A 23,430-nucleotide genomic window follows, 5' to 3' on the forward strand; every position below is an offset into this window, starting at 1 on the left:
ACCCCCAAGGCAATCGACATGAATGGCAGGCACTGCCTGATAACGTCGCCCGATATGGTTGTCTTTCCGCTGGTGTTAGTTCACAACGAAACTAGCCCACCTAGTTAGACCTCTAAGCATCGTAAACAACCGACAATTGTTGCATTGTTGTTTCTGTTATTAATGGCGCCTTGCCTTTCCTTTTTGTTCGGTTTATTCTTAACCTGTCAGTCAATCAAACGTATCAGACTGAACAGTTAAAATATCTTGGAAGCTACAGCGGGCAAACTGTTTCTCGAGATTTTTTGCCGTGTCCAAATACATGGAAAGGAAAACGACAACACAATATGAAAAAAGTAACAGTCAGCAATAAGGTCGGTACACTCACCCCCTTCGTAACTTGCGAAACCCGTTCAAGCTTTAACCTGCAGTGCCGGCGCAGTAGATCAGTCTCTCTCTCTCTCTCTACTGTTACAAAATACATCAGCATGTTAAACAGCGGCAACGAACCATTGTCGCCTGTCGGGGTGACGATATCATTATCCTCGCGCATTGAAACGTTGTAACGGGCAATAGGTAGACTTTTACGGAGAAACAGTTTACCGGCTGTCTCAACGTGTGGTTTATATTTCAGTTCAAGAAAAACCGCCGCTGTGTGTCTGTGATTTTATGTTGGAACCGCAAAGTTCCCCCTCAAATAAAGTTTTCCACCGAATGGAACATTCCTATTCATTGCTCGAAATCCTTCTTCCAACGTTTGTTTTCACACGCTATATAATTCCATAGACAGCTGTGTCAGTACAGTACATTTCCTTGGTAAAATAAGTTGGTGACGTCTGTCCTTTCTAGATATATATTTTTTTTTTTATACCTTATCATTCATAAAACATTTCAACAAACGTATAGGCCAGCCTTCTTATGCTACTTTAGGCTTAACGTCTCCAATACAGGTGGCCTAAACATTTATGAATTCATAAATTTTGCCAAGTCAAGTAGCCTACTCCATTGACAGAGCCTCGTCTGGTCAAGGTGTGAGAGATTGTCTGGGTGTGTTGTATTCACAAGTTCTATTGCACAATACGTTCCCTGGTCTGTTCTAGCCTAAAGGTAGCCTGTCAATGAAACATACAAACGGAAGAACGGTCATCTGAGAGGTGAAAGAAGGAAACGAAGAGGCTGAAATTACCTGTGTGCTGTTGATCAGGTGATTTTTCTGTATCCTATTTCTTGGATTGAAAATTACAATGAGCTCTCTCTATCTGTTTTTGACGCACCTGGACACACCTACTGTACATATTAACTCGCCTCGAGAACCTCTGGGTAATGTAGTTTTTGATGAATGACTGAAAGAATAAGTATATTTCCAAAAACTACAACCTCTCTTTCTTCCTCTCTATTCCCCTGTCTCTACCTCTCCATTCCCCTGTCTCTTCCTCTCCATTCCCCTGTCTCTACCTCTCCATTCCCCTGTCTCTACCTCTCCATTCCCCTGTCTCTACCTCTCCATTCCCCTGTCTCTTCCTCTCCATTCCCCTGTCTCTACCTCTCCATTCCCCTGTCTCTACCTCTCCATTCCCCTGTCTCTTCCTCTCCATTCCCCTGTCTCTACCTCTCCATTCCCCTGTCTCTTCCTCTCCATTCCCCTGTCTCTACCTCTCCATTCCCCTGTTTCTACCTCTCCATTCCCCTGTCTCTACCTCTCCATTCCCCTGTCTCTACCTCTCCATTCCCCTGTCTCTTCCTCTCCATTCCCCTGTCTCTACCTCTCCATTCCCCTGTCTCTACCTCTCCATTCCCCTGTCTCTACCTCTCCATTCCCCTGTCTCTACCTCTCCATTCCCCTGTCTCTTCCTCTCCATTCCCCTGTCTCTACCTCTCCATTCCCCTGTCTCTACCTCTCCATTCCCCTGTCTCTACCTCTCCATTCCCCTGTCTCTTCCTCTCCATTCCCCTGTCTCTTCCTCTCCATTCCCCTGTCTCTTCCTCTCCATTCCCCTGTCTCTACCTCTCCATTCCCCTGTCTCTACCTCTCCATTCCCCTGTCTCTACCTCTCCATTCCCCTGTTTCTACCTCTCCATTCCCCTGTTTCTACCTCTCCATTCCACTGTCTCTTCCTCTCCATTCCCCTGTCTCTACCTCTCCATTCCCCTGTCTCTACCTCTCCATTCCCCTGTCTCTACCTCTCCATTCCCCTGTCTCTACCTCTCCATTCCCCTGTCTCTACCTCTCCATTCCCCTGTCTCTTTCTCTCCTTTCCCCTGTCTCTTTCTCTCCATTCCCCTGTCTCTACCTCTCCATTCCCCTGTCTCTACCTCTCCATTCCCCTGTCTCTACCTCTTTATTCCCCTGTCTCTACCTCTCCATTCCCCTGTCTCTACCTCTTTATTCCCCTGTCTCTACCTCTCCATTCCCCTGTCTCTACCTCTTTATTCCCCTGTCTCTACCTCTTTATTCCCCTGTCTCTACCTCTCCATTCCCCTGTCTCTACCTCTCCATTCCCCTGTCTCTACCTCTCCATTCCCCTGTCTCTACCTCTCCATTCCCCTGTCTCTACCTCTTTATTCCCCTGTCTCTACCTCTCCATTCCCCTGTCTCTACCTCTCCATTCCCCTGTCTCTACCTCTCCATTCCCCTGTCTCTTCCTCTCCATTCCCCTGTCTCTACCTCTCCATTCCCCTGTCTCTACCTCTCCATTCCCCTGTCTCTACCTCTTCATTCCTCAAACAGACTGGTACCCAGGCTACCTTTATAGATGCTAGAGATGATTTCCCTCCTCCACTAGTTACACCCAGACTACATGGACAACTATGCAGCCATGCAGCCATGCAGCCACCATTTCACAGCCTGTATTTGGCATCACATGAGAACTGTTATCTCACATTTACATCTTAGTCCTTCTGCAGACGCTCTTATCCATGTTTTACAATCAGTGGTGCATTCAACCAAGAGAGGTAAAACATCCACAAGCTGCACCAACTGTTTGCTTTAGTCTCCATAGACTACAGTAGGGACGGTAGGTAGTCTAGTGGTTAAGAGCGCCGGGCAAGGAATCAAAAGGTCACTGGTTTGAATCCCCAAGGTGGGAAAATCGGCATTTCTGCCCTTGAGCGAGGTAGTTAACCTCCAACAACTGCTCCTCGGGCGCTGTGGACATTGAGTAAGGCAGCGCCCTGCACCTCTCTGATTCAGAGGTGTTGGGGTAAATGTGGAAGACTCATTTCGGTTGAATGCGATCAGTTGTGCAACTGACGAAGTAGCTGCTTTCCTTCCCCAGTAAGACTATACATGATAATGCCATCTGTGGTTTGAGTAGGTGGTGAACACACACTAGCTTTTCAGCAGAATCCTCTCCTTCTCACCAACAGTTTCAGAATGACTATGGCCTATGATCAGTCTTCATTGCACTCAACCACATTTTAAATACTTTATTTGATTCCACATATTACATCATAAAGGATTCAAACATGTTAAAGGTCATTGACCTCAAGGACACTTAAGGAAACAAGAAGTATATCCTATGCAGCCCATAACGACTGAAACAGAGCAGTACCTTCTCCTCCACACAGCTATGCAGCCCATAACGGCTGAAACAGAGCAGTACCTTCTCCTCCACACAGCTATGCAGCCCATAACGACTGAAACAGAGCAGTACCTTCTCCTCCACACAGCTATGCAGCCCATAATGACTGAAACAGAGCAGTACCTTCTCCTCCACACAGCTATGCAGCCCATAACGACTGAAACAGAGCAGTACCTTCTCCTCCACACAGCTATGCAGCCCATAATGGCTGAAACAGAGCAGTACCTTCTCCTCCACACAGCTATGCAGCCCATAATGGCTGAAACAGAGCAGTACCTTCTCCTCCACACAGCTATGCAGCCCATAACGACTGAAACAGAGCAGTACCTTCTCCTCCACACAGCTATGCAGCCCATAACGACTGAAACAGAGCAGTACCTTCTCCTCCACACAGCTATGCAGCCCATAACGACTGAAACAGAGCAGTACCTTCTCCTCCACACAGCTATGCAGCCCATAACGACTGAAACAGAGCAGTACCTTCTCCTCCACACAGCTATGCAGCCCATAATGACTGAAACAGAGCAGTACCTTCTCCTCCACACAGCTATGCAGCCCATAATGGCTGAAACAGAGCAGTACCACCTTCTCCACGCAGCTATGCAGCCCATAATGACTGAAACAGAGCAGTACCTTCTCCTCCACACAGCTATGCAGCCCATAATGGCTGAAACAGAGCAGTACCTTCTCCTCCACACAGCTATGCAGCCCATAATGGCTGAAACAGAGCAGTACCTTCTCCTCCACACAGCTATGCAGCCCATAATGACTGAAACAGAGCAGTACCTTCTCCTCCACACAGCTATGCAGCCCATAATGGCTGAAACAGAGCAGTACCTTCTCCTCCACACAGCTATGCAGCCCATAACGACTGAAACAGAGCAGTACCTTCTCCTCCACACAGCTATGCAGTCCATAATGGCTGAAACAGAGCAGTACCTTCTCCACGCAGCTATGCAGCCCATAACGACTGAAACAGAGCAGTACCTTCTCCTCCACGCAGCTAGGCTGCCCATAATGGCTGAAACAGAGCAGTACCTTCTCCTCCACACAGCTATGCAGCCCATAATGACTGAAACAGAGCAGTACCTTCTCCTCCACACAGCTATGCAGCCCATAATGACTGAAACAGAGCAGTACCTTCTCCTCCACACAGCTATGCAGCCCATAATGACTGAAACAGAGCAGTACCTTCTCCTCCACACAGCTATGCAGCCCATAATGGCTGAAACAGAGCAGTACCTTCTCCTCCACACAGCTATGCAGCCCATAATGACTGAAACAGAGCAGTACCTTCTCCTCCACACAGCTATGCAGCCCATAATGGCTGAAACAGAGCAGTACCTTCTCCTCCACACAGCTATGCAGCCCATAATGACTGAAAGAAGGTACTGCTCTGTTTCAGCCATTATGGGCTGCATAGCTGGGTGTTTTGCCCTACTCATAGGCAGGCCTGCAATCTGAAGGCCACATACAGTAATCCTATGTACGTGGCCGAGACTACCAAATATCACCATCTTGCATTTGCATCCCAGGCTGTCCAAGCCTGATATGAGGCGCTGGTATTTAAGGAGCTTTTCAGAAAAGTCCTGCTCGGTCTAATCTCTCCTGGATAGATTCTCATGGAGGAAATGACAAACTTTCACGAGTGAATTTGAGTTCTGGGTAACCAAGATTATGCTCCATGTAACAATCGAATGAGCAGCCCACTTCCAAAATCATCACCTCCCTCTGGCCTCCCCGCACAACGACAATATCTGGCTTATTCAGCATACAAGAAAACACATCATCAACACACACACACTCACACTCACACTCACACACACATAGACCAACTTACCTGCTCTGGACCCTCTCCATTCCGCTTCTCTTCGACCTAGTCCAGTCAGGTCTGTTAGCAGTGTGTATGTATGTAAGTGTGAATTTGTGTGTATGCGTGTGTGTGTGTCTTCGTTCTCAACAACAGACTCAATAACGCAACACCCATCTCTGTTTCCTGTCATGTGATTTCCTGAGACCTGAAGGCAGAAGCTGCAGCTTATCCACAGGTCTTAGATCAGTTCTAATGTAGTAACAAGTCAACCTATAGGGGAGGATGATGTATCTAAGGTAGAGAGGAGAGAGAAACACAGAGAGAGAGAGGGAGAGGAGGAAACAGAGAGGGGCTGATGCGAGGCTGATATTGGGTGGGGAGTGTGTGAATGTGTGTTTGAAGGGAGCTCTGAGTGAATGTGTGTACATCGTTTAGTGACTTTGTAAGTGCGTGTGCGCATATGAGTGTGTGTGTGCGAGCATGTGTGTGTAAGATCAGGAAGCGGAACACAGTAGAGACCTAGAAGACCTTGAAGAAAGATGGAGGACAAAGAATGCAACAGCGGTGGCTTCATGAGGCTCGTATCAGGTAAATGTGTGTGTGTGTGTGTGTGTCTGTGTGTGTGTGTGTGTGTGTGTGTGTGTGTGTGTGTGTGTGTGTGTGTGTGTGTGTGTGTGTGTGGGCCACTTCCATCTTTTATGTGCTATCAGTTGATAGAACTAACTATCTAGCTGTTTAACGTCAGTTGATAGAACTAACTATCTAGCTGTTTAACGTCAGTTGTATGAAGATTTCATTAAAGACATAGTGTGACACAGTCAAGCCACTGATATCTGGCTTTTATGACATTTGATTTTGAATTTATAATAAACAGACTACAATGGAACGGTTTGTTTGTTCTAATCAACAGCTGAATATGCAGCTTTAAACTTTCAGTTTTCAGAGATGTGTGCGTGTGTGTGTGTGTGTGTGTGTGTGTGTGTGTGTGTGTGTGTGTGTGTGTGTGTGTGTGTGTGTGTGTGTGTGTGAGAGAGAGAGAGAGAGAGAACCTTGTTTACTTCCTCTTGTTAGGCCAGTTGTTGTTTTGTTGGTTCGTTATTTAGATCAGCTCTGAAATTAGCATATAGAATGGAATTCTATCAAATAATATCACTTGCATCATTTTATTTATTTATTAATAACTTTTTTTCTGGTTGGAGGACTTGGTGGAAACATAAAAATTCAATACGTATAGTTATATAATATAGACTGAACAAAAATATAAACGCAACATGTTAATTAAGGTTTGGTCGCATTTTTCATGAGCTGAAATAAAAGTTCCATAATGCACAAAAATCGTATTTCTCAAAAATGTTGTGCACAAATTTGTTTACGTCCCTGTTAGTGAGCATTTCTCCTTTGCCAAGATAATCCATCCACCTGACAGGTCTGGCATATCAAGAAGCTGATTAAACAGCATGATCATTACACAGGTGCACCTTGTGCTGGGGTCAATAAAAGGCCACTCTAAATGTGCAGTTTTGTCATACAATGCAATAGATGTCTCAAGTTTTGAGGGAGTGTGCAATTGGCATTCTGACTGCAGGAATGTCCAACAGAGCTTTTGCCAGAGAATTTAATGTTAATTTCTCTATCATAAGCCACCTCCAACATAATTTTAGAGAATTTGGCAGTACATCCCAACCGGCCTCACAACCGCAGACCATGTGTAACCACGCCAGCCCAGGTCCTCCACATCTGGCTTCTTCACCTGCGAGATCGTCTCCATCCCTCTCTCTCTACCTCTTACTTCACCCTCACTCACTCTCTTCATCCCTTCATAGATGCTCTCCTCCCTTCTCCCTCTACTCTATCATCAGCCTCTTATCCCCTCCATGGACAAGAGCTGTAGCTCCATCCCTTCATAGATGCTCTCCTCCCTTCTCCCTCTATCATCAGCCTCTTATCCCCTCCATGGACAAGAGCTGTAGCTCCATCCCCTCATAGATGCTCTCCTCCCTCCTCCCTCTATCATCAACCTCTTATCCCCTCCATGGACAAGAGCTGTAACTCCATCCCTTCATAGATGCTCTCCTCCCTCCTCCCTCTATCATCAACCTCTTATCCCCTCCATGGACAAGAACTGTAGCTCCATCCTTCCGTAGATGAGTCTCTCTCCCCCTTGCTCATTCTGTTTCATTTTTATAACATTTTGGGGTACTTTTACCCCTTTTCCCCCCATTTTCATGGTATCCAATTGGTAGTTACAGTCTTGTCCCATCGCTGCAACTCCCGTACAGACTCGGGAGAGGCAAAGGTTGAGAGCCATGCGTCCTCCAAAACACGTCCCTGCCAAGCCACACTGCTCCCTTGACCCGGAAGCCAGCCGCACCAATGTGTCGGAAGAAACACCGTACAACTGGCGACCCCAGTCAGCGTGCAGGCGCCCGGCCCGCCAAAAGGAGTCGCTATAGCGCGATGGGACAAGGACATCCCGGCTGGCCAAACCCTCCCCTAACCTGGACGACGCTGGGCCAATTATGTGCCACTTCATGGGTCTCCCGGGCGCGGCCGGCTGCGACACAGCCTGGGATCAAACCCGGGTCTGTAGTGACGCCTCTAGCACAGCGATGCAGTGCCTTAGACCGATGAGCCACCCCTCCCTGCTCATTCTGTCTCACTCTATCCATCCCTCTCTCCATCTCTCTATCCATCATTTATTCATCATGTCATTTACAAAATAGCCTCCAACACTCTACTCAGCAAATTGAATGCAGTCTATCACAGTGCCATCCGTTTTGTCACCAAAGCCCCATATACTACCCATCATTGCGACCTGTGTGCTCTGGTTGGCTGGTCCTCGCTACATATTCATCGCCAAACCCACTGGCTCCAGGTCATCTATAAGCCTTTGCTAGGTAAAGCCCTGCCTTATCTCAGCTCACTGGTCACCATAGCAACACCCACCCGTAGCATGCGCTCCAGCAGGTATATTTCACTGGTCACCCCCAAAGCCAACACCTCCTTTGGCCGCCTTTCCTTCCAGTTCTCTGCTGCCGATGACTGGAACAAATTGCAAAAATCACTGAAGTTGGAGACTTATATCTCCCTCACTAACTTCAAGCATCGGCTGTCAGAGCAGCTTACGGTGTAGCTGTACACAGCCCATCTGTAAATAGCCCATCTACCACCTACCTTATCCCCATATTTGTTTTTATTTGTTTTCTGCTCTTTTGCACACCAGTATTTCTACTTGCACATCCTCATCTGCACATTTATCACTCCAGTGTTAATTGCTAAATTGTAATTACTTCACCAATATGGCCTATTTATTGCCTTACCTCCCTTATCTTACTTCATTTGCACACACTGTATACAGATTTTCTATTGGGTTATTGACTGTACGTTTGTTTATCCCATGTGCAACTCTGTGTTGTTGTTTTTGTCGTACTGCTTTGCTTTATCTTGGCCAGGTTGCAGTTGTAAATGAGAACTTGTTCTCAACTGGCCTACCTGGTTAAATAAAGGTGTTATAAATAAATAAAAATAAAATATCTCTCTCCATCCCTCTCTCCATTCATCTATCCATCCCTCTCTCCATCCCTCTTTCTATCCCCCCAATAGAGGAGAGCTGTAGCTCCACTGTGACAGACGAGTTGTGTGTTAATAACTACCAGACTGAGATCTTCAACCAGCTCCCCAGCTCTCTGGCCCGACGACGGACCCACCATCACCACCAGGACAGGGGGACCACAGAGACATCGCACCCAGTAGAGAAGCACCCTGGACTGGCAGGAGAAGCCAGAGACAGGGCCCTTACTCAGCCGATCAGGAGCCTGCCGGTCTGTATGCAGAGGAAGAGAGAGGCAAGGTGAGGGATCGAGAGGTTGTTTCGCACACACATACAAATATTCACCAAACTGTTGCAAGAATAAGGGTCACGGAGGCAGTGTTGCAAGTTGCTTTGCCATTCTCTGTTTCAGTGTTTATGTTATCATAAGGTAGAGTGAGAGAGTTGGGTGTGTGTGGATATGGATGTGTGTGACGCAGCTGTATAATGATACAAGATATAAGATTTTTTTAAATACTTGCTTGTAAGAGGTGTGTCATCTGTCAATCAGGGACCTGAGGCACCTGCAGACGCGTACTGTTGGCCGATGGGAGTCATGGAAGCGGAACCAGAGCATAAACAGGAAGAGGCTCGGGGAGCAGGTGGGCGAGGCAATGTCAAGGCTTTTGCCATGGAGCAGCACCTTCCACACCATTGAAGGTGAGAGGGATTGAGAGTGGGAGTGGGAGTGCGTGTGTGTGTGTGTGTTGCCCAACCCCACCTCAAACTTGTATATCAAACAGACCATTTAAAAAATGCTTGCTATTTCCTCATAAAACATGATGTTATCTCCCTGAGGACGATGAGCTGGCCAATCAGCGGTCTACTTGCATGAATCATTGTTTTATGACCAGTATACGCCCACACCATTCAGACACAGAAAATCTGCTTTTTAACACACATAATTACCTTGTTTGGGAAGGACAACTATTTCACTCATATTGTAAGTAATTATAGGTCATATTTCACAGAAATGTGGAAACACTGGACAGTTACTTTACGGCGTGTAAATACTGAGGCACATTCAGCATGGCACAACGTTTTGAAGTGTTCAGAAAGAAATATGTTACGTAGAACTAACATGCAACGTTGGACAGCGTTTGGCATCTGAACACTCCAAAACGTTGTGCCATGTGTGGGCGTATACCGGTAATATATACCTGCTTCACCACCACCACCTGTCTCTCTCTCCCCTCCAGGTAGATTCGGTGTAGGCGTATACCGGTAATATATACCTGCTTCACCACCACCACCTGTCTCTCTCTCCCCTCCAGGTAGATTCGGTGTAGGCGTATACCGGTAATATATACCTGCTTCACCACCACCACCTGTCTCTCTCTCCCCTCCAGGTAGATTCGGTGTAGGCGTATACCGGTAATATATACCTGCTTCACCACCACCACCTGTCTCTCTCTCCCCTCCAGGTAGATTCGGTGTAGGCGTATACCGGTAATATATACCTGCTTCACCACCACCACCTGTCTCTCTCTCCCCTCCAGGTAGATTCGGTGTAGGCGTATACCGGTAATATATACCTGCTTCACCACCACCACCTGTTTCTCTCTCCCCTCCAGGTAGATTCGGTGTAGGCGTATACCGGTAATATATACCTGCTTCACCACCACCACCTGTCTCTCTCTCCCCTCCAGGTAGATTCGGTGTAGGCGTATACCGGTAATATATACCTGCTTCACCACCACCACCTGTCTCTCTCTCCCCTCCAGGTAGATTCGGTGTAGGCGTATACCGGTAATATATACCTGCTTCACCACCACCACCTGTCTCTCTCTCCCCTCCAGGTAGATTCGGTGTAGGCGTATACCGGTAATATATACCTGCTTCACCACCACCACCTGTCTCTCTCTCCCCTCCAGGTAGATTCGGTGTAGGCGTATACCGGTAATATATACCTGCTTCACCACCACCACCTGTCTCTCTCTCCCCTCCAGGTAGATTCGGTGTAGGCGTATACCGGTAATATATACCTGCTTCACCACCACCACCTGTCTCTCTCTCCCCTCCAGGTAGATTCGGTGTAGGCGTGAAGGCTTATTTTGTCTTCCTGAGATATTTGCTTTACCTGAACCTGCTCCTGTGTCTGGTCATCGGAGGGACTATACTCACACCCACAGTAGTCTATGACAGCGATGGTGACAGAGGTGTGTGGGTAATATATTCTTATAACGTGCCGGATGTATGCGTTGTTGTGGCAAAATGTCATATACTTAGTTGACAGTTGCTCTGTGATGTGGTTGCAGGACTACTGAGGTTTGAGGGCAATGACTCGGTTTTGGACTTCTTCGTTGGTTCGGTGAGTGTGTGTGTGTGTGTCTGTGTATTTGTGTACAGCAGTGGAGGCTGCTGAGGGGAGGATGGCTCAAGCATTTCGCTACACTTGCATTAGCATCTGCTAACCATGTGTATGTGACAAATAAAATAAGATATAGATTTTTGGGGATTTTTTTATTTTTCCATGGTAATGGCTGGAACGGAGTAAATGGAATGGCATGAAACCATGTGTTTGATGTATTTGATACTAGTTCTGCTCCAGTCATTACCATGACACCATGTGTTTGATGTATTTGATACCATTCCATCTTTCACTCCAGTCATTACCACGAGCCTGTCATCCCCAATTAAGGTGCCACCAACCTCCTGTGGAGTACAGTGTGTGTGATTTAACCCTCTTTCTCCCTCTCTCTCCTCTCTCTTCCTCTTGATCACCCTCCTTCCTCTCTTCCCTCCCTCCTCCAGGGTTTTCTAGAACGTTCTCCAGTATTCTATGGGTTCTATGCACGTAGTTCTCTAGACCTGCTGTGTCTGAACACGCCCCTCCTCTTCCTCCTCGGAACCCTCACCGTCCTCATCCTCAGTCTGGTCATGGTGGTCCGCAGGTCAGACACACACACACATATGTTGTTTTACTATCCTTGTGGGAACCAAACAATTGATTCCCATTCAAAATCCTATTTTCCCTGACCTCTAACCTAATCCTTAACCCTAACAGTAACCCTAACCTTAACCATAAACCCTTAACCCTAACCATAACCCATAATTCCACTAACGGTCCATATGTAGCCAAACGTAGCTGCTGCTCATGTTGGTAACTGTACTGATGGCGCAAAAGCCATGACACGGAGATATAGTGGAGTGGTAACGCACGTGCAAGCAGTTGCTCCCGATGCCACTTGGGTACACTGCAGCATCCACCGAGAGGCTCTTGCTGCCAAGGGAATGCCTGACAGCTTGAAAGACGTTTTGGACACTACAGTGAAAATGGTTACATTTGTTAATTAATAAATCCTCTTATGGATCTCTACAGATCGGTGTCCCACCCACGGGACGGTTGAGCTAATGTGCGCTAATGCGATTAGCATGAGGTTGTAAGTAGCAAGAAAAAAATCCAGGACATAGACATATCTGATATTGGCAGAAAGCTTACATTCTTGTTAATCTAATTGCAATGTCCAATTTACAGTAGCTATTACATTGAAAGAAAACCATGCTATTGTTTGAGGAGAGTGCACAGTTATGAACTTGAAAAGTTATTAATATTCCAATTAGGCACATTTGTGCAGTCTTGATACAACATTTTGAACAAAAATTCAATGGTTCATTGGATCAGTCTAAAACTTTGCACATACACTGCTGCCATCTAGTGGCCATAATCTAAATTGCACCTGGGCAGGAATAATACATTATGGCCTTTCTCTTGCATTTCAAAGATGATGGTACAAAAAAATTAGTTTTTTTTCTTTGTATTATCTTTTACCAGAGCTAATGTGTTATATTCTCCTACATTAATTTCACATTTCCACAAACTTCAAAGTGTTTCCTTTCAAATGGTATCAATAATATGCATATCCTTGCTTCAGGTCCTGAGCTACAGGCAGTTAGATTTGGGTATGTCATTGGGCCCCTGAACTCTCGTATTTTCTGCATTATGCAATGAAATGGGCAGCGACCATGTAACGCTTTTACAACATACAGAAGTGAGCTGGTTATCAAGGGGCAAAATATTGACACGTTTTTTTGAATTGAGAGACGAGTTTAAAGTTTTCTTTACTGATCATATTTTTCACTTGACTGACCGCTTGCATGATTAAGAGTTTCTCAAAAGACTGACCTATCTGGGTTAGGGATGGGCGGTATACCGTTTTTTGTGTTATATCGGTATTGATGCACAGACCGGTTTGGGTTTTTACTTTACCTTCTATACCGGTATTTGAATGTTTGGTTAGTTAAATGTGATACGCAGTGTGCAATGTCAAATTTTTATAGTTTACTTCGCTACTTAAGTAATCTCTCTCCACTCTCTCTATGCTGCTTTCCACACAATCCTAGCCACGCCCCCTGTCACTCAAGGAGCGCATTTGATGTTCCTCTACCACGAGACACTTGCGTTCTGTCTGGATGGTCAATGCAAGCAAACGCAACACTGTTGCTGACAACGATGCAGTTGTCACTTTGCTTCTTAATATACATCTACTAGAATTATATAATTACACTATTAGCTTGTGTTTCTTACATCTGCAAACAGCTAGTTTGTCTTTTCTTAGCATGTTGTTCATAAATCTTGTTAGCCGCTAATGCTAATCGCTAGCTAGCTAATAAATGTACTGAGTAAGAACAAGTGTAATTTGCTATACGGCCTGATAATACCAGTGATTGTGTAGACCTAAATCAGGATGTTGTTTGTGCAACAGTGTCTTCTAAATTAAAGAGGGAAACGCAAAGCAAGAATATGTTAGCTACATGAAGTAGCTACATGAAGTAGCTAAGAGAAAATATTCAATGTATCTAAAGATGAAACGCCTATCAACACATTAGTTCTTACCCTGTCAAAATAACTCCTCCCTGGCATTTTAGTTCGTTGTTATGTCAAACAACACTATTAAAAGTGCCCACTATTATATTCTAACTATATAATTAGAATAGACATTATATTCCCATGATTCCAACAGTTAACCCAAGTGTTTTGCTCTAAATCCCAAGTCAAATTGCAACATTTGGTTAAAAATAAAGCCCAGATTACTTGCCCATCTTGTGCAGCCCTACGTGGCAGTGTGGAAATGATCTCAAATGTAGAAATTGATCAAAATGATGACTTTTGGGGGGTTGAAGTTGAATTGAACAGTATGAAGCAATCAGAATGGAGAAAGACCCATTGAAATCACTTAGAATGTATGCTTTGCCACCCTAGGGTCACGCACTACTCATAAGCAAATTTAGAACTTTTATTATTAAAAAACATAAAATACTGTCATACCGTCAATAAAATAAAAAAAATACTGTGATATATTTTGGCCATATCGCCCAGCCCTAATCTGGGTATTGTTTTTTCTCGCTTGAATGGTCTGAATCTAGGATTACAGGGACTCTCCGCAACTATATTCAATGTGCGGGACAAAATTGAGGCTATGATTAAGAAGTTGGAGCTCTTCTCTGTCTGCATTAACAAGGAAAACACACAGATCTTTCCATCATTGTATGATTATTTTGTGTGCAATTGAACTCAAGCTTGGACAATGTCAAATGTGATATAGCGAAGCACCTGAGTGAGTTGGGTGCACAATTACTCAGGTACTTTCCCGAAACGGATGACACAAACAACAGGATTCCTTATCCCTTTACACCCTGCCTCCAGTCCACTTACCGATATCTGAACAACAGCCTCATCGAAATTGCAAATTGAATTTAATCAGAACCCACTGACAGATTTCTGGATTGGGCTGCGCTCAGAGTATCCTGCCTTGACAAATCGCTTTGTAAAGACACTGATGCCCTTTGCAACCACGTACCTATGTGAGAGTGGATTCTCGGCCCTCACTAGCATGAAAACTAAATATAGGCACAGACACTGTGTGTGGAGAATGACCTAATACAACCCAACAATGCAGAGTTAGGTGCATCCTTTCAAGCACATCCTTTTCATTAACCTGTGGTGAGTTATTCACAATTTTCGATTAATTAAACAATAAGGTTTTATATGTAAAATGTTTAAATAAGGATCAAAATGATTGATTATAATTATTTGTGCCTTGGTCCTATAAGAGCTCTATGTCACTTCCCACGAGCCGGGTTGTGACAAACTCAGACTCACTCTTATGTTTAATAAATGTATCGTACAGTGTGTGTGTGGCAGGCTTACAATGATGGCAAAAAACATTTGAGAGTGTGCTGACCCTGGTGCTAGAGGGGGTACACCTGGAGGTTGAATGTTTGAAGGGGTACGGGACTATACAAAGTTTGGGAACCACTGCTTTAGCGCATGCCTAAACCAATCCAATGCTTTTACATTTGTAGGGAGTAGTGAACGAGTACACACTTCAGGAAGGAGAGATTATTGGGACGTAGCTAAGGATACGCTGTTAAAGATGTGTCCACAGTTACTGGCCAAAGTTGTAATATCTGCTTTATTAAAAACAATAACAATGTATCACCTCTTTTAAACAGGACGGTTGTAGGCTACAAGCACACGTGGTTGCTAGGCAACCACTACCACATCCACATGAGCTACAAGGTGTTCTGTGGGTGGGACTTCTGTATCCATGACCCCGAGGCCGCCGCCCTCAAACTCAGCTTCATCAGGAACGAACTGAAGGTTAGGCATGGAAGTCTGTCTGCCCTTTTCAACTAACTCTCTCTCTCTCTCTCCATTATGATTGTTCTGCATTCGTTCCTCTGTCTCTCTCTCGTTCAAAAAGTGAGTTCACACAGAGCATCTCTTTCTTTCAGTTGTGCAATGGTCGGGGCTGGCAACTCTTTAATTTACAATACCTACAAAGGTTCTTCCTTTTCATTCTCTCTCCTTCTTTACCTTTATATTTGACACTCGTTCTCCTTTCTGTTCTATTCCTTTCTCTTTGCCCTCCCTCCCTCCCTCCCTCCCTCCCTCCCTCCCTCCCTCCCTCTACCTGTCCTTCTCCATCTCCCCCTCCCTCCCTCTCCCACTCCCTCTCCCTCTCCCCTCCTTCTCCCTCTCCCTCTCCCTCTCCCTCTCCCTCTCCCTCTCCCTCTCCCTCTCCCTGTCCCTGTCCCTGTCCCTGTCCCTCTCCCTCTCCCTCTCCCCCTCCCTCTACCTGTCTTTCTCCATCTCCCCCTCCCCCTCCCCCTCCCTCTCCCTCTCCATCTCCCTCTCCCTCTCCCTCTCTCTACTCCCTCTCCCTCTCCCTCTCCCTCTCCTCTCCCTCCCCAGTTATACTTAGAAGAGGAGAGGTTCCAGCAGCGTGAGGCCAGGAGGACGTTGGGTCAATGGGCACACCTCTACTCCCTGAGAGGGCTGCTCCACTTCCTGGTCCTGGTTCTACTGGGCGGAGCCTTCTGTCTCATCTACTATGCCACCATGGCCTCACAGGCTGAGAGGGTATGTGTGTATTAGTTAGTTATAGATTTAACCAGGCTGAGAGGGTATGTGTGTATTAGTTAGTTATAGATTTAACCAGGCCTCCCTCCCTCCCTCCCTCCCTCCCTCCCTCCCTCCCTCCCTCCCTCCCTCCCTCCCTCCCTCCTGCTCATCCTCCCACCCCCTCCCCGTCTCTCTCCCCCTCCCCGTCTCCCTCCCTCTCCCCGTCTCTCTCCCCGTCCCCGTCTACCTCCCCCTCCCCCTCCCCGTCTCTCTCCCCCTCTCTCAGAGTGGAGACTATTTGATCCTCCGGGTGCTTCTCCATTACCTTCCTCCCGTCGTCATCACCCTGGTCAACTTCTTCCTGCCTCACGTCTTCCGCCATATCGCTTTCTTAGAGGATTACTCCATCACCACCCAGGTCAATGCTACCCTCGTCAGGTAGGAGCATAAATGTCCAATCTTTATTGGTACACCATATCATCGTCCTCATCATCAACATCATCATCATCAATACAAAAATATTGATAACCACTGAAGTTCTCTCTTCATCATCTTAATTCTTCAACTTTCTCCTTCTCCTCTTCCTCCTTCACCTGCTCCTCCTCCTCTTCTACTCCTCGCCTGCTCCTCCTCCTGCTCCTCCTCCTTCTGCTCCTCCTTCTCTTCTACTCCTCGCCTGCTCCTCCTCCTCCTGCTCCTCCTCCTCCTCCTCCTGCTCCTCCTGCTCCTCCTCCTCTTCTTCCTCCTCCTCTTCCTGCTCCTCCTCCTCTTCCTCCTCCTCCTCCTCCTCCTCCTCCTCCTCCTCCTCTTCCTGCTCCCAGGAGTATCTTCCTGAAGTTGGCCAGTCTGGGGATGTATCTCTTCTTCCTCTTCAAAAACAGCCAACAGGAAGTGAGTCATAATGACTAACCATTGTTGACAACAGCAGATCATATTGACATATTGACAGACCTTTGGCACTAAATGGACTTTATCTACACTAAATGGACTTCATACTCTATGTGTCCTCAGTGTTGGGAGAATCAGTTTGGTAAAGAGATGTACAAGCTCTCTGTGTTCGATTTCCTCGCCTGTTTCTGCAACACCTTCTTCATCGCCTATCCTAGAAAGTAAGTTAGTATTCTGCTTTCTGAAGGAATATTTCTGATGAAAACTTATTTTGCCCAATGGAACAGAGCACTTGTGGAACCCTCGCTTTCACCTGTCCAATCATCTCTGATCAGTTCATACTGTAGACAATTCTGGGGGTTGTTCACCAACTGGGACTTGAAGCCGGGTCCAGCAACTGTCAACTCAACAACTTAGCTGTCGCATCAAGGGATCCAAACTTCTTGACAAGGTTGCCAGGTGTTGGGTTGCTACAATACTTTAACTATGTAACGTGTGTTTTGGATGTTTTCTAACAGTATCCTTCATCTTGTCGTCCCTTCATCCCTCCTCGCAGGTGGTTGGTGGACAGGTACCCATCGTCTTGGCTGGCGCGGTTGTCGGGGAAACAGCATTTCCTGATCCCGTTCAATGTTCTAGACCTGGTGTACAGTCAGACGGTCACCTGGGTAGGACTGTTCTACTGTCCCATGCTGCCATTTATAGAGACAGTCAAACTGACGGCCATCTTTTACATCAAGAAGGTGAGTGTTGTTGTTATTTACATAACTCTCTCAACAAATCATCTCTCACTGTTTCATTTCTCACTTCTGCCTTGCTCTCTCTCCCTCCCTCTCTCTCCCTCTCTCTCCCTCCCTCCCTCTTTCCCCCTCCTCCCAGTTGACAGTTCTCCAGTGCTGTGTTCCGGCCCAGAGAATGTTCCGTGCCTCCAGTTCTTCAGTTCTGTTCCACTTCATGTTACTACTGGGTCTCATCATGGCAGTCATCACCCTCGGAAGTAACCTACACCAGTAAGACCTCCCTCCTCTCTTTCTCTTCTCTTTCACTCCTGTTTCACTCTACTAGATTCACCCTCCAACAGTAAGACCTCCCTCCTATCTTTCTCTTCTCTTTCACTCCTGTTTCACTCCTGTTTCACTCTACTAGAATCACCCTCCAACAGTAAGACCTCCCTCCTCTCTTTCTCTTCTCTTTCACTCCTGTTTCACTCTACTAGAATCACCCTCCAACAGTAAGACCTCCCTCCTCTCTTTCTCTTCTCTTTCACTCCTGTTTCACTCTACTAGAATCACCCTCCAACAGTAAGACCTCCCTCCTCTCTTTCTCTTCTCTTTCACTCCTGTTTCACTCTACTAGAATCACCCTCCAACAGTAATTATGAAAGAAATAGAAACAGATCATAAATTACTCCTCTGGTCCTTTGAGTCTGATTCCTCTCAAGGTTTCTTCCTATCCGCAAAGCACTGTACTTGTTCTCTCCTCTATTTCCCCCTTGCCCCCCCCTTGCCCCCCCCCCCCCCTCCCCAGGTTCGAACCTTCCTCCAGCTGTGGGCCGTTCGTGGGCAGCGCTACAGTGTTTAATGTAACAGCTGCGTGTGTGGATAGTCTACCAGGACCGGCCCAGTCCACCCTGAGATACCTGTCCTCAGAGGCCTTCGTTCTGCCGCTGATACTGGCGCAGATGTAGGTGATATAGATCATATACACATACACACACACATACACACACACCGGCCTGCCACCCACTGCTACTGGCTCAGAGGTGCAATAGGTGAAATAGAACCTGACTCCTCTCATAGATACTGTTTCTTACAGATCATAGAAATAGAATGAATAGAACATGACACGTTCTTGTTGCCATGGATGTAAATGTTACAGATCGAATATCATCTTACCATTTTCCCCAGTGTTGTCCTGACCTCCTTTGAGTCGCGGAGGAGAGCCAATGGAAAAGCCATCGAGAGACTGAAGGACATGCTGGTGATGGTAGGTTACCTACTGATAACAGTATTAGTTAAGCCTAACCCAGCTGCTGAAGATAGGTTTGTGTCTTCATAGTAAGAAAGTTCAAATAGTGCAATACATTCATTCTCTCTTTCTCTCTCTCTCTCTTTCTCTCTCTCTGTCTCTCTCTCTCTTTCTCTGTCTGTCTGTCTGTCTCTCTTTCTCTCTCTCTTTCTCTGTCTGTCTGTCTGTCTGTCTGTCTGTCTGTCTGTCTGTCTGTCTGTCTGTCTGTCTGTCTGTCTGTCTGTCTGTCTGTCTGTCTGTCTGTCTGTCTGTCTGTCTGTCTGTCTGTCTCTCTCTGTCTCTCTTTCTCTCTCTCTGTCTCTCTTTCTCTCTCTCTCTCTTTCTCTGTCTCTTTTTCTCTCTCTCTCTCTCTCTCTCTCTCTCTCATTCATTCTCTCTCTCTCTCTTTCTCTGTCTCTCTCTTTCTCTGTCTCTCTCTCTTTCTCTCTCTGTCTCTCTCTCTCTCTCTTTCTTTCTCTCTCTGTCTCTCTCTCTCTCTCTCTCTTTCTTTCTCTGTTTTGCTCCCCCAGAGCACCTCAGATAAGCATTTTCTGCTGAAGCAGCACACTCTCTCACTCAGACGCAGGAAGAAAACCTTCAAGGCCCCCACCACTGTTTCAGGCACTAGAGAGGGCAGCCCTACCACCATGAAAGACCCCTCAGCAGGCATCGGAGAGGGCAGCCATATCGCTCAACTGAAGGACCCCTCTGCACAGCCTACAGGCGATGACAGCCCATCATAAAGATAGATAGAGGACTCTAGTGCCCAAAAGCCAGTTTTAGCATGTGCAGCGACATTCGGGACTTTCACCATTCTGAAGTAGTCAACTGAGTGGAACTACCTATGGTATAAGGAAGTATCACATGATTCCATCCAGGTCATCAGGAGGGTTCAACCAAAGAATTATACTCGTGAGGAAACATTCCATAACTGCAGGTAGCTGTAAATTGACAACCTTGGCTTTATACCTGTTCAAACGACACACTCTAGGTGGCAGTATGCACCCGTTCAGTTTGTTTACCAACTCATAGAAGTAGTAGAAGAAGAAAATTAACTACTTCGAAATGAAGATTGCCTCAATGGCGCTTCCCATGCTCCCACAGACGCCCTATTGGGACAGATACAATGTTGTGTTCTCTAACTATCTTTATGCAGCCCATAGAGTTAGAAACCCACCACCTATCATTGTGCCAAATGCACCCTCTATCCAACTCTATGGAGCAGACATAGCCAAATGGCACCCTATTCCATATTTAGCGCACAAAAGTAGTAGTAGATGTGACCTTTGAGCTTTTTGTCACTCCCTAACATTCAGGGTTTATTGCTCTGGGCTGTACCTAAATGTCATATACAATATTAAGAATAACAAGAGTAAAGTTACAGTACTAGTGTTACTGTACAGATGTGTTTAGTAGCTGTGATGAGGTTGTGAAAGCTTAACTCTCAGGTATGCTGTATCATTGGGGATGATGTTGCTATATAGGCTGTACCTGTAAACAGTGTTAAGGACAGAGTACTACTAATGTGTACTGTTAGAATGCTGATGTGTACTGTTAGAATACTGATGTGTACTGTTAGAATAATGATGTGTTTAATGGTTTTAAATATACATGTAAAAGCTCTTACTATGAAATAGATGGTGTTTCTGCACCAGCTTGAGTTTTTTTATTAATACATGTTTTATATTTGATCAAATACTGTTTTTAAATGTGAACTTCTATGAATGAAGGTATAAAAGAGCTTGTATTAAAAGTCTGTGTTGTTATGTCACTGTTCTGTTGTTGTTTTCTCAAAACCCTGGTTCCTTGTGTCATCCATTCATAACTTAACCTTGTCTGTGAATTTAGCCTGTTAAGTTGTAGTAGGTTAGTAGTCATAGTGTTGTCTAGATGGACAGTATAGTTGTAGTAGGTTAGTAGTCGTAGTGTTGTCTAGATGGACAGTATAGTTGTAGTAGGTTAGTAGTCGTAGTGTTGTCTAGATGACAGTATAGTTGTAGTAGGTTAGTAGTCAGTGTTGTCTAGGTGACAGTATAGTTGTAGTAGGTTAGTAGTCATAGTGTTGTCTAGATGACAGTATAGTTGTAGTAGGTTAGTAGTCATAGTGTTGTCTAGATGGACAGTATAGTTGTAGTAGGTTAGTAGTCATAGTGTTGTCTAGATGGACAGTATAGTTGTAGTAGGTTAGTAGTCATAGTGTTGTCTAGATGGACAGTATAGTTGTAGTAGGTTAGTAGTCAGTGTGTTGTCTAGATGACAGTATAGTTGTAGTAGGTTAGTAGTCATAGTGTTGTCTAGATGACAGTATAGTTGTAGTAGGTTAGTAGTCATAGTGTTGTCTAGATGGACAGTATAGTTGTAGTAGGTTAGTAGTCATAGTGTTGTCTAGATGGACAGTATAGTTGTAGTAGGTTAGTAGTCAGTGTTGTCTAGATGACAGTATAGTTGTAGTAGGTTAGTAGTCACAGTGTTGTCTAGATGGACAGTATAGTTGTAGTAGGTTAGTAGTCAGTGTGTTGTCTAGATGACAGTATAGTTGTAGTAGGTTAGTAGTCACAGTGTTGTCTAGATGGACAGTATAGTTGTAGTAGGTTAGTAGTCATAGTGTTGTCTAGATGGACAGTATAGTTGTAGTAGGTTAGTAGTCAGTGTTGTCTAGATGGACAGTATAGTTGTAGTAGGTTAGTAGTCACAGTGTTGTCTAGATGACAGTATAGTTGTAGTAGGTTAGTAGTCACAGTGTTGTCTAGATGACAGTATAGTTGTAGTAGGTTAGTAGTCAGTGTTGTCTAGATGACAGTATAGTTGTAGTAGGTTAGTAGTCATAGTGTTGTCTAGATGGACAGTATAGTTGTAGTAGGTTAGTAGTCATAGTGTTGTCTAGATGACAGTATAGTTGTAGTAGGTTAGTAGTCATAGTGTTGTCTAGATGACAGTATAGTTGTAGTAGGTTAGTAGTCACAGTGTTGTCTAGATGACAGTATAGTTGTAGTAGGTTAGTAGTCATAGTGTTGTCTAGATGACAGTATAGTTGTAGTAGGTTAGTAGTCATAGTGTTGTCTAGATGGACAGTATAGTTGTAGTAGGTTAGTAGTCACAGTGTTGTCTAGATGACAGTATAGTTGTAGTAGGTTAGTAGTCACAGTGTTGTCTAGATGACAGTATAGTTGTAGTAGGTTAGTAGTCACAGTGTTGTCTAGATGACAGTATAGTTGTAGTAGGTTAGTAGTCAGTGTGTTGTCTAGATGACAGTATAGTTGTAGTAGGTTAGTAGTCAGTGTTGTCTAGATGACAGTATAGTTGTAGTAGGTTAGTAGTCACAGTGTTGTCTAGATGACAGTATAGTTGTAGTAGGTTAGTAGTCAGTGTGTTGTCTAGGTGACAGTATAGTTGTAGTAGGTTAGTAGTCATAGTGTTGTCTAGATGGACAGTATAGTTGTAGTAGGTTAGTAGTCACAGTGTTGTCTAGATGACAGTATAGTTGTAGTAGGTTAGTAGTCACAGTGTTGTCTAGATGACAGTATAGTTGTAGTAGGTTAGTAGTCACATTGTTGTCTAGATGACAGTATAGTTGTAGTAGGTTAGTAGTCATAGTGTTGTCTAGATGGACAGTATAGTTGTAGTAGGTTAGTAGTCACAGTGTGTTGTCTAGATGACAGTATAGTTGTAGTAGGTTAGTAGTCACAGTGTTGTCTAGATGGACAGTATAGTTGTAGTAGGTTAGTAGTCACAGTGTTGTCTAGATGACAGTATAGTTGTAGTAGGTTAGTAGTCATAGTGTTGTCTAGATGACAGTATAGTTGTAGTAGGTTAGTAGTCACAGTGTTGTCTAGATGACAGTATAGTTGTAGTAGGTTAGTAGTCATAGTGTTGTCTAGATGACAGTATAGTTGTAGTAGGTTAGTAGTCAGTGTGTTGTCTAGATGACAGTATAGTTGTAGTAGGTTAGTAGTCACAGTGTTGTCTAGATGACAGTATAGTTGTAGTAGGTTAGTAGTCATAGTGTTGTCTAGATGGACAGTATAGTTGTAGTAGGTTAGTAGTCGTAGTGTGTTGTCTAGATGACAGTATAGTTGTAGTAGGTTAGTAGTCATAGTGTTGTCTAGATGACAGTATAGTTGTAGTAGGTTAGTAGTCATAGTGTTGTCTAGGTGACAGTATAGTTGTAGTAGGTTAGTAGTCAGTGTTGTCTAGATGACAGTATAGTTGTAGTAGGTTAGTAGTC

General features: G+C 45.0%; 2 protein-coding genes across 9 annotated transcripts in view; one reads left to right on the forward strand and one right to left on the reverse strand.

Annotated features, from left to right (window-relative positions):
* Window positions 1-5,888, reverse strand: part of tmc6b (transmembrane channel-like 6b) — a 55,913-nt gene extending 50,025 nt beyond the window's left edge. For 2 of the 7 annotated variants that reach the window (XM_038986319.1, XM_038986317.1), the window contains exon 1: window positions 5,401-5,888. The gene's annotated coding sequence lies outside the window, so the exon portion shown is untranslated. Of the gene's footprint in view, window positions 1-367; window positions 465-1,165; window positions 1,236-5,400 lie in introns of those variants that run through there. The other 5 variants (XM_038986321.1, XM_038986315.1, XM_038986316.1 and 2 more) reach the window with 4 other exon arrangements.
* Window positions 5,663-20,970, forward strand: LOC120041370 (transmembrane channel-like protein 7). Of its 2 annotated transcripts, XM_038986322.1 has the most exons (16): window positions 5,663-5,961; window positions 8,977-9,223; window positions 9,474-9,622; window positions 10,987-11,121; window positions 11,221-11,273; window positions 11,717-11,856; window positions 15,419-15,566; window positions 16,161-16,328; window positions 16,597-16,748; window positions 17,132-17,201; window positions 17,322-17,419; window positions 17,755-17,941; window positions 18,078-18,208; window positions 18,726-18,881; window positions 19,106-19,184; window positions 19,736-20,970. In XM_038986322.1, the coding sequence occupies exons 1-16, from the start codon at window positions 5,913-5,915 to the stop codon at window positions 19,946-19,948; spliced, it is 2,175 nt and encodes a 724-aa protein (XP_038842250.1). In that variant the 5' UTR covers window positions 5,663-5,912; the 3' UTR covers window positions 19,949-20,970. The 2 variants fall into 2 exon arrangements, with proteins under 2 accessions (XP_038842250.1, XP_038842251.1); XM_038986323.1 differs by lacking the exon at window positions 10,987-11,121.
* The last annotated feature ends 2,460 nt before the right edge of the window (window positions 20,971-23,430 follow it).

Source organism: Salvelinus namaycush, unplaced genomic scaffold (genome assembly GCF_016432855.1).
Source record: "Salvelinus namaycush isolate Seneca unplaced genomic scaffold, SaNama_1.0 Scaffold454, whole genome shotgun sequence".
NCBI classification, from domain to species: Eukaryota; Metazoa; Chordata; class Actinopteri; order Salmoniformes; family Salmonidae; genus Salvelinus; species Salvelinus namaycush.

Bases quoted from the DNA above. Each gene is read 5' to 3' on its own strand.
- LOC120041370 (XM_038986322.1), top strand. From the start codon at position 5,913: ATGGAGGACAAAGAATGCAACAGCGGTGGCTTCATGAGGCTCGTATCA. The intron at 16,329-16,596 runs GTATGTGTGTAT...CCCCTCTCTCAG, and splicing joins TGGCCTCACAGGCTGAGAGG to AGTGGAGACTATTTGATCCT. The intron at 18,209-18,725 runs GTAAGACCTCCC...CCCCCTCCCCAG, and splicing joins CTCGGAAGTAACCTACACCA to GTTCGAACCTTCCTCCAGCT.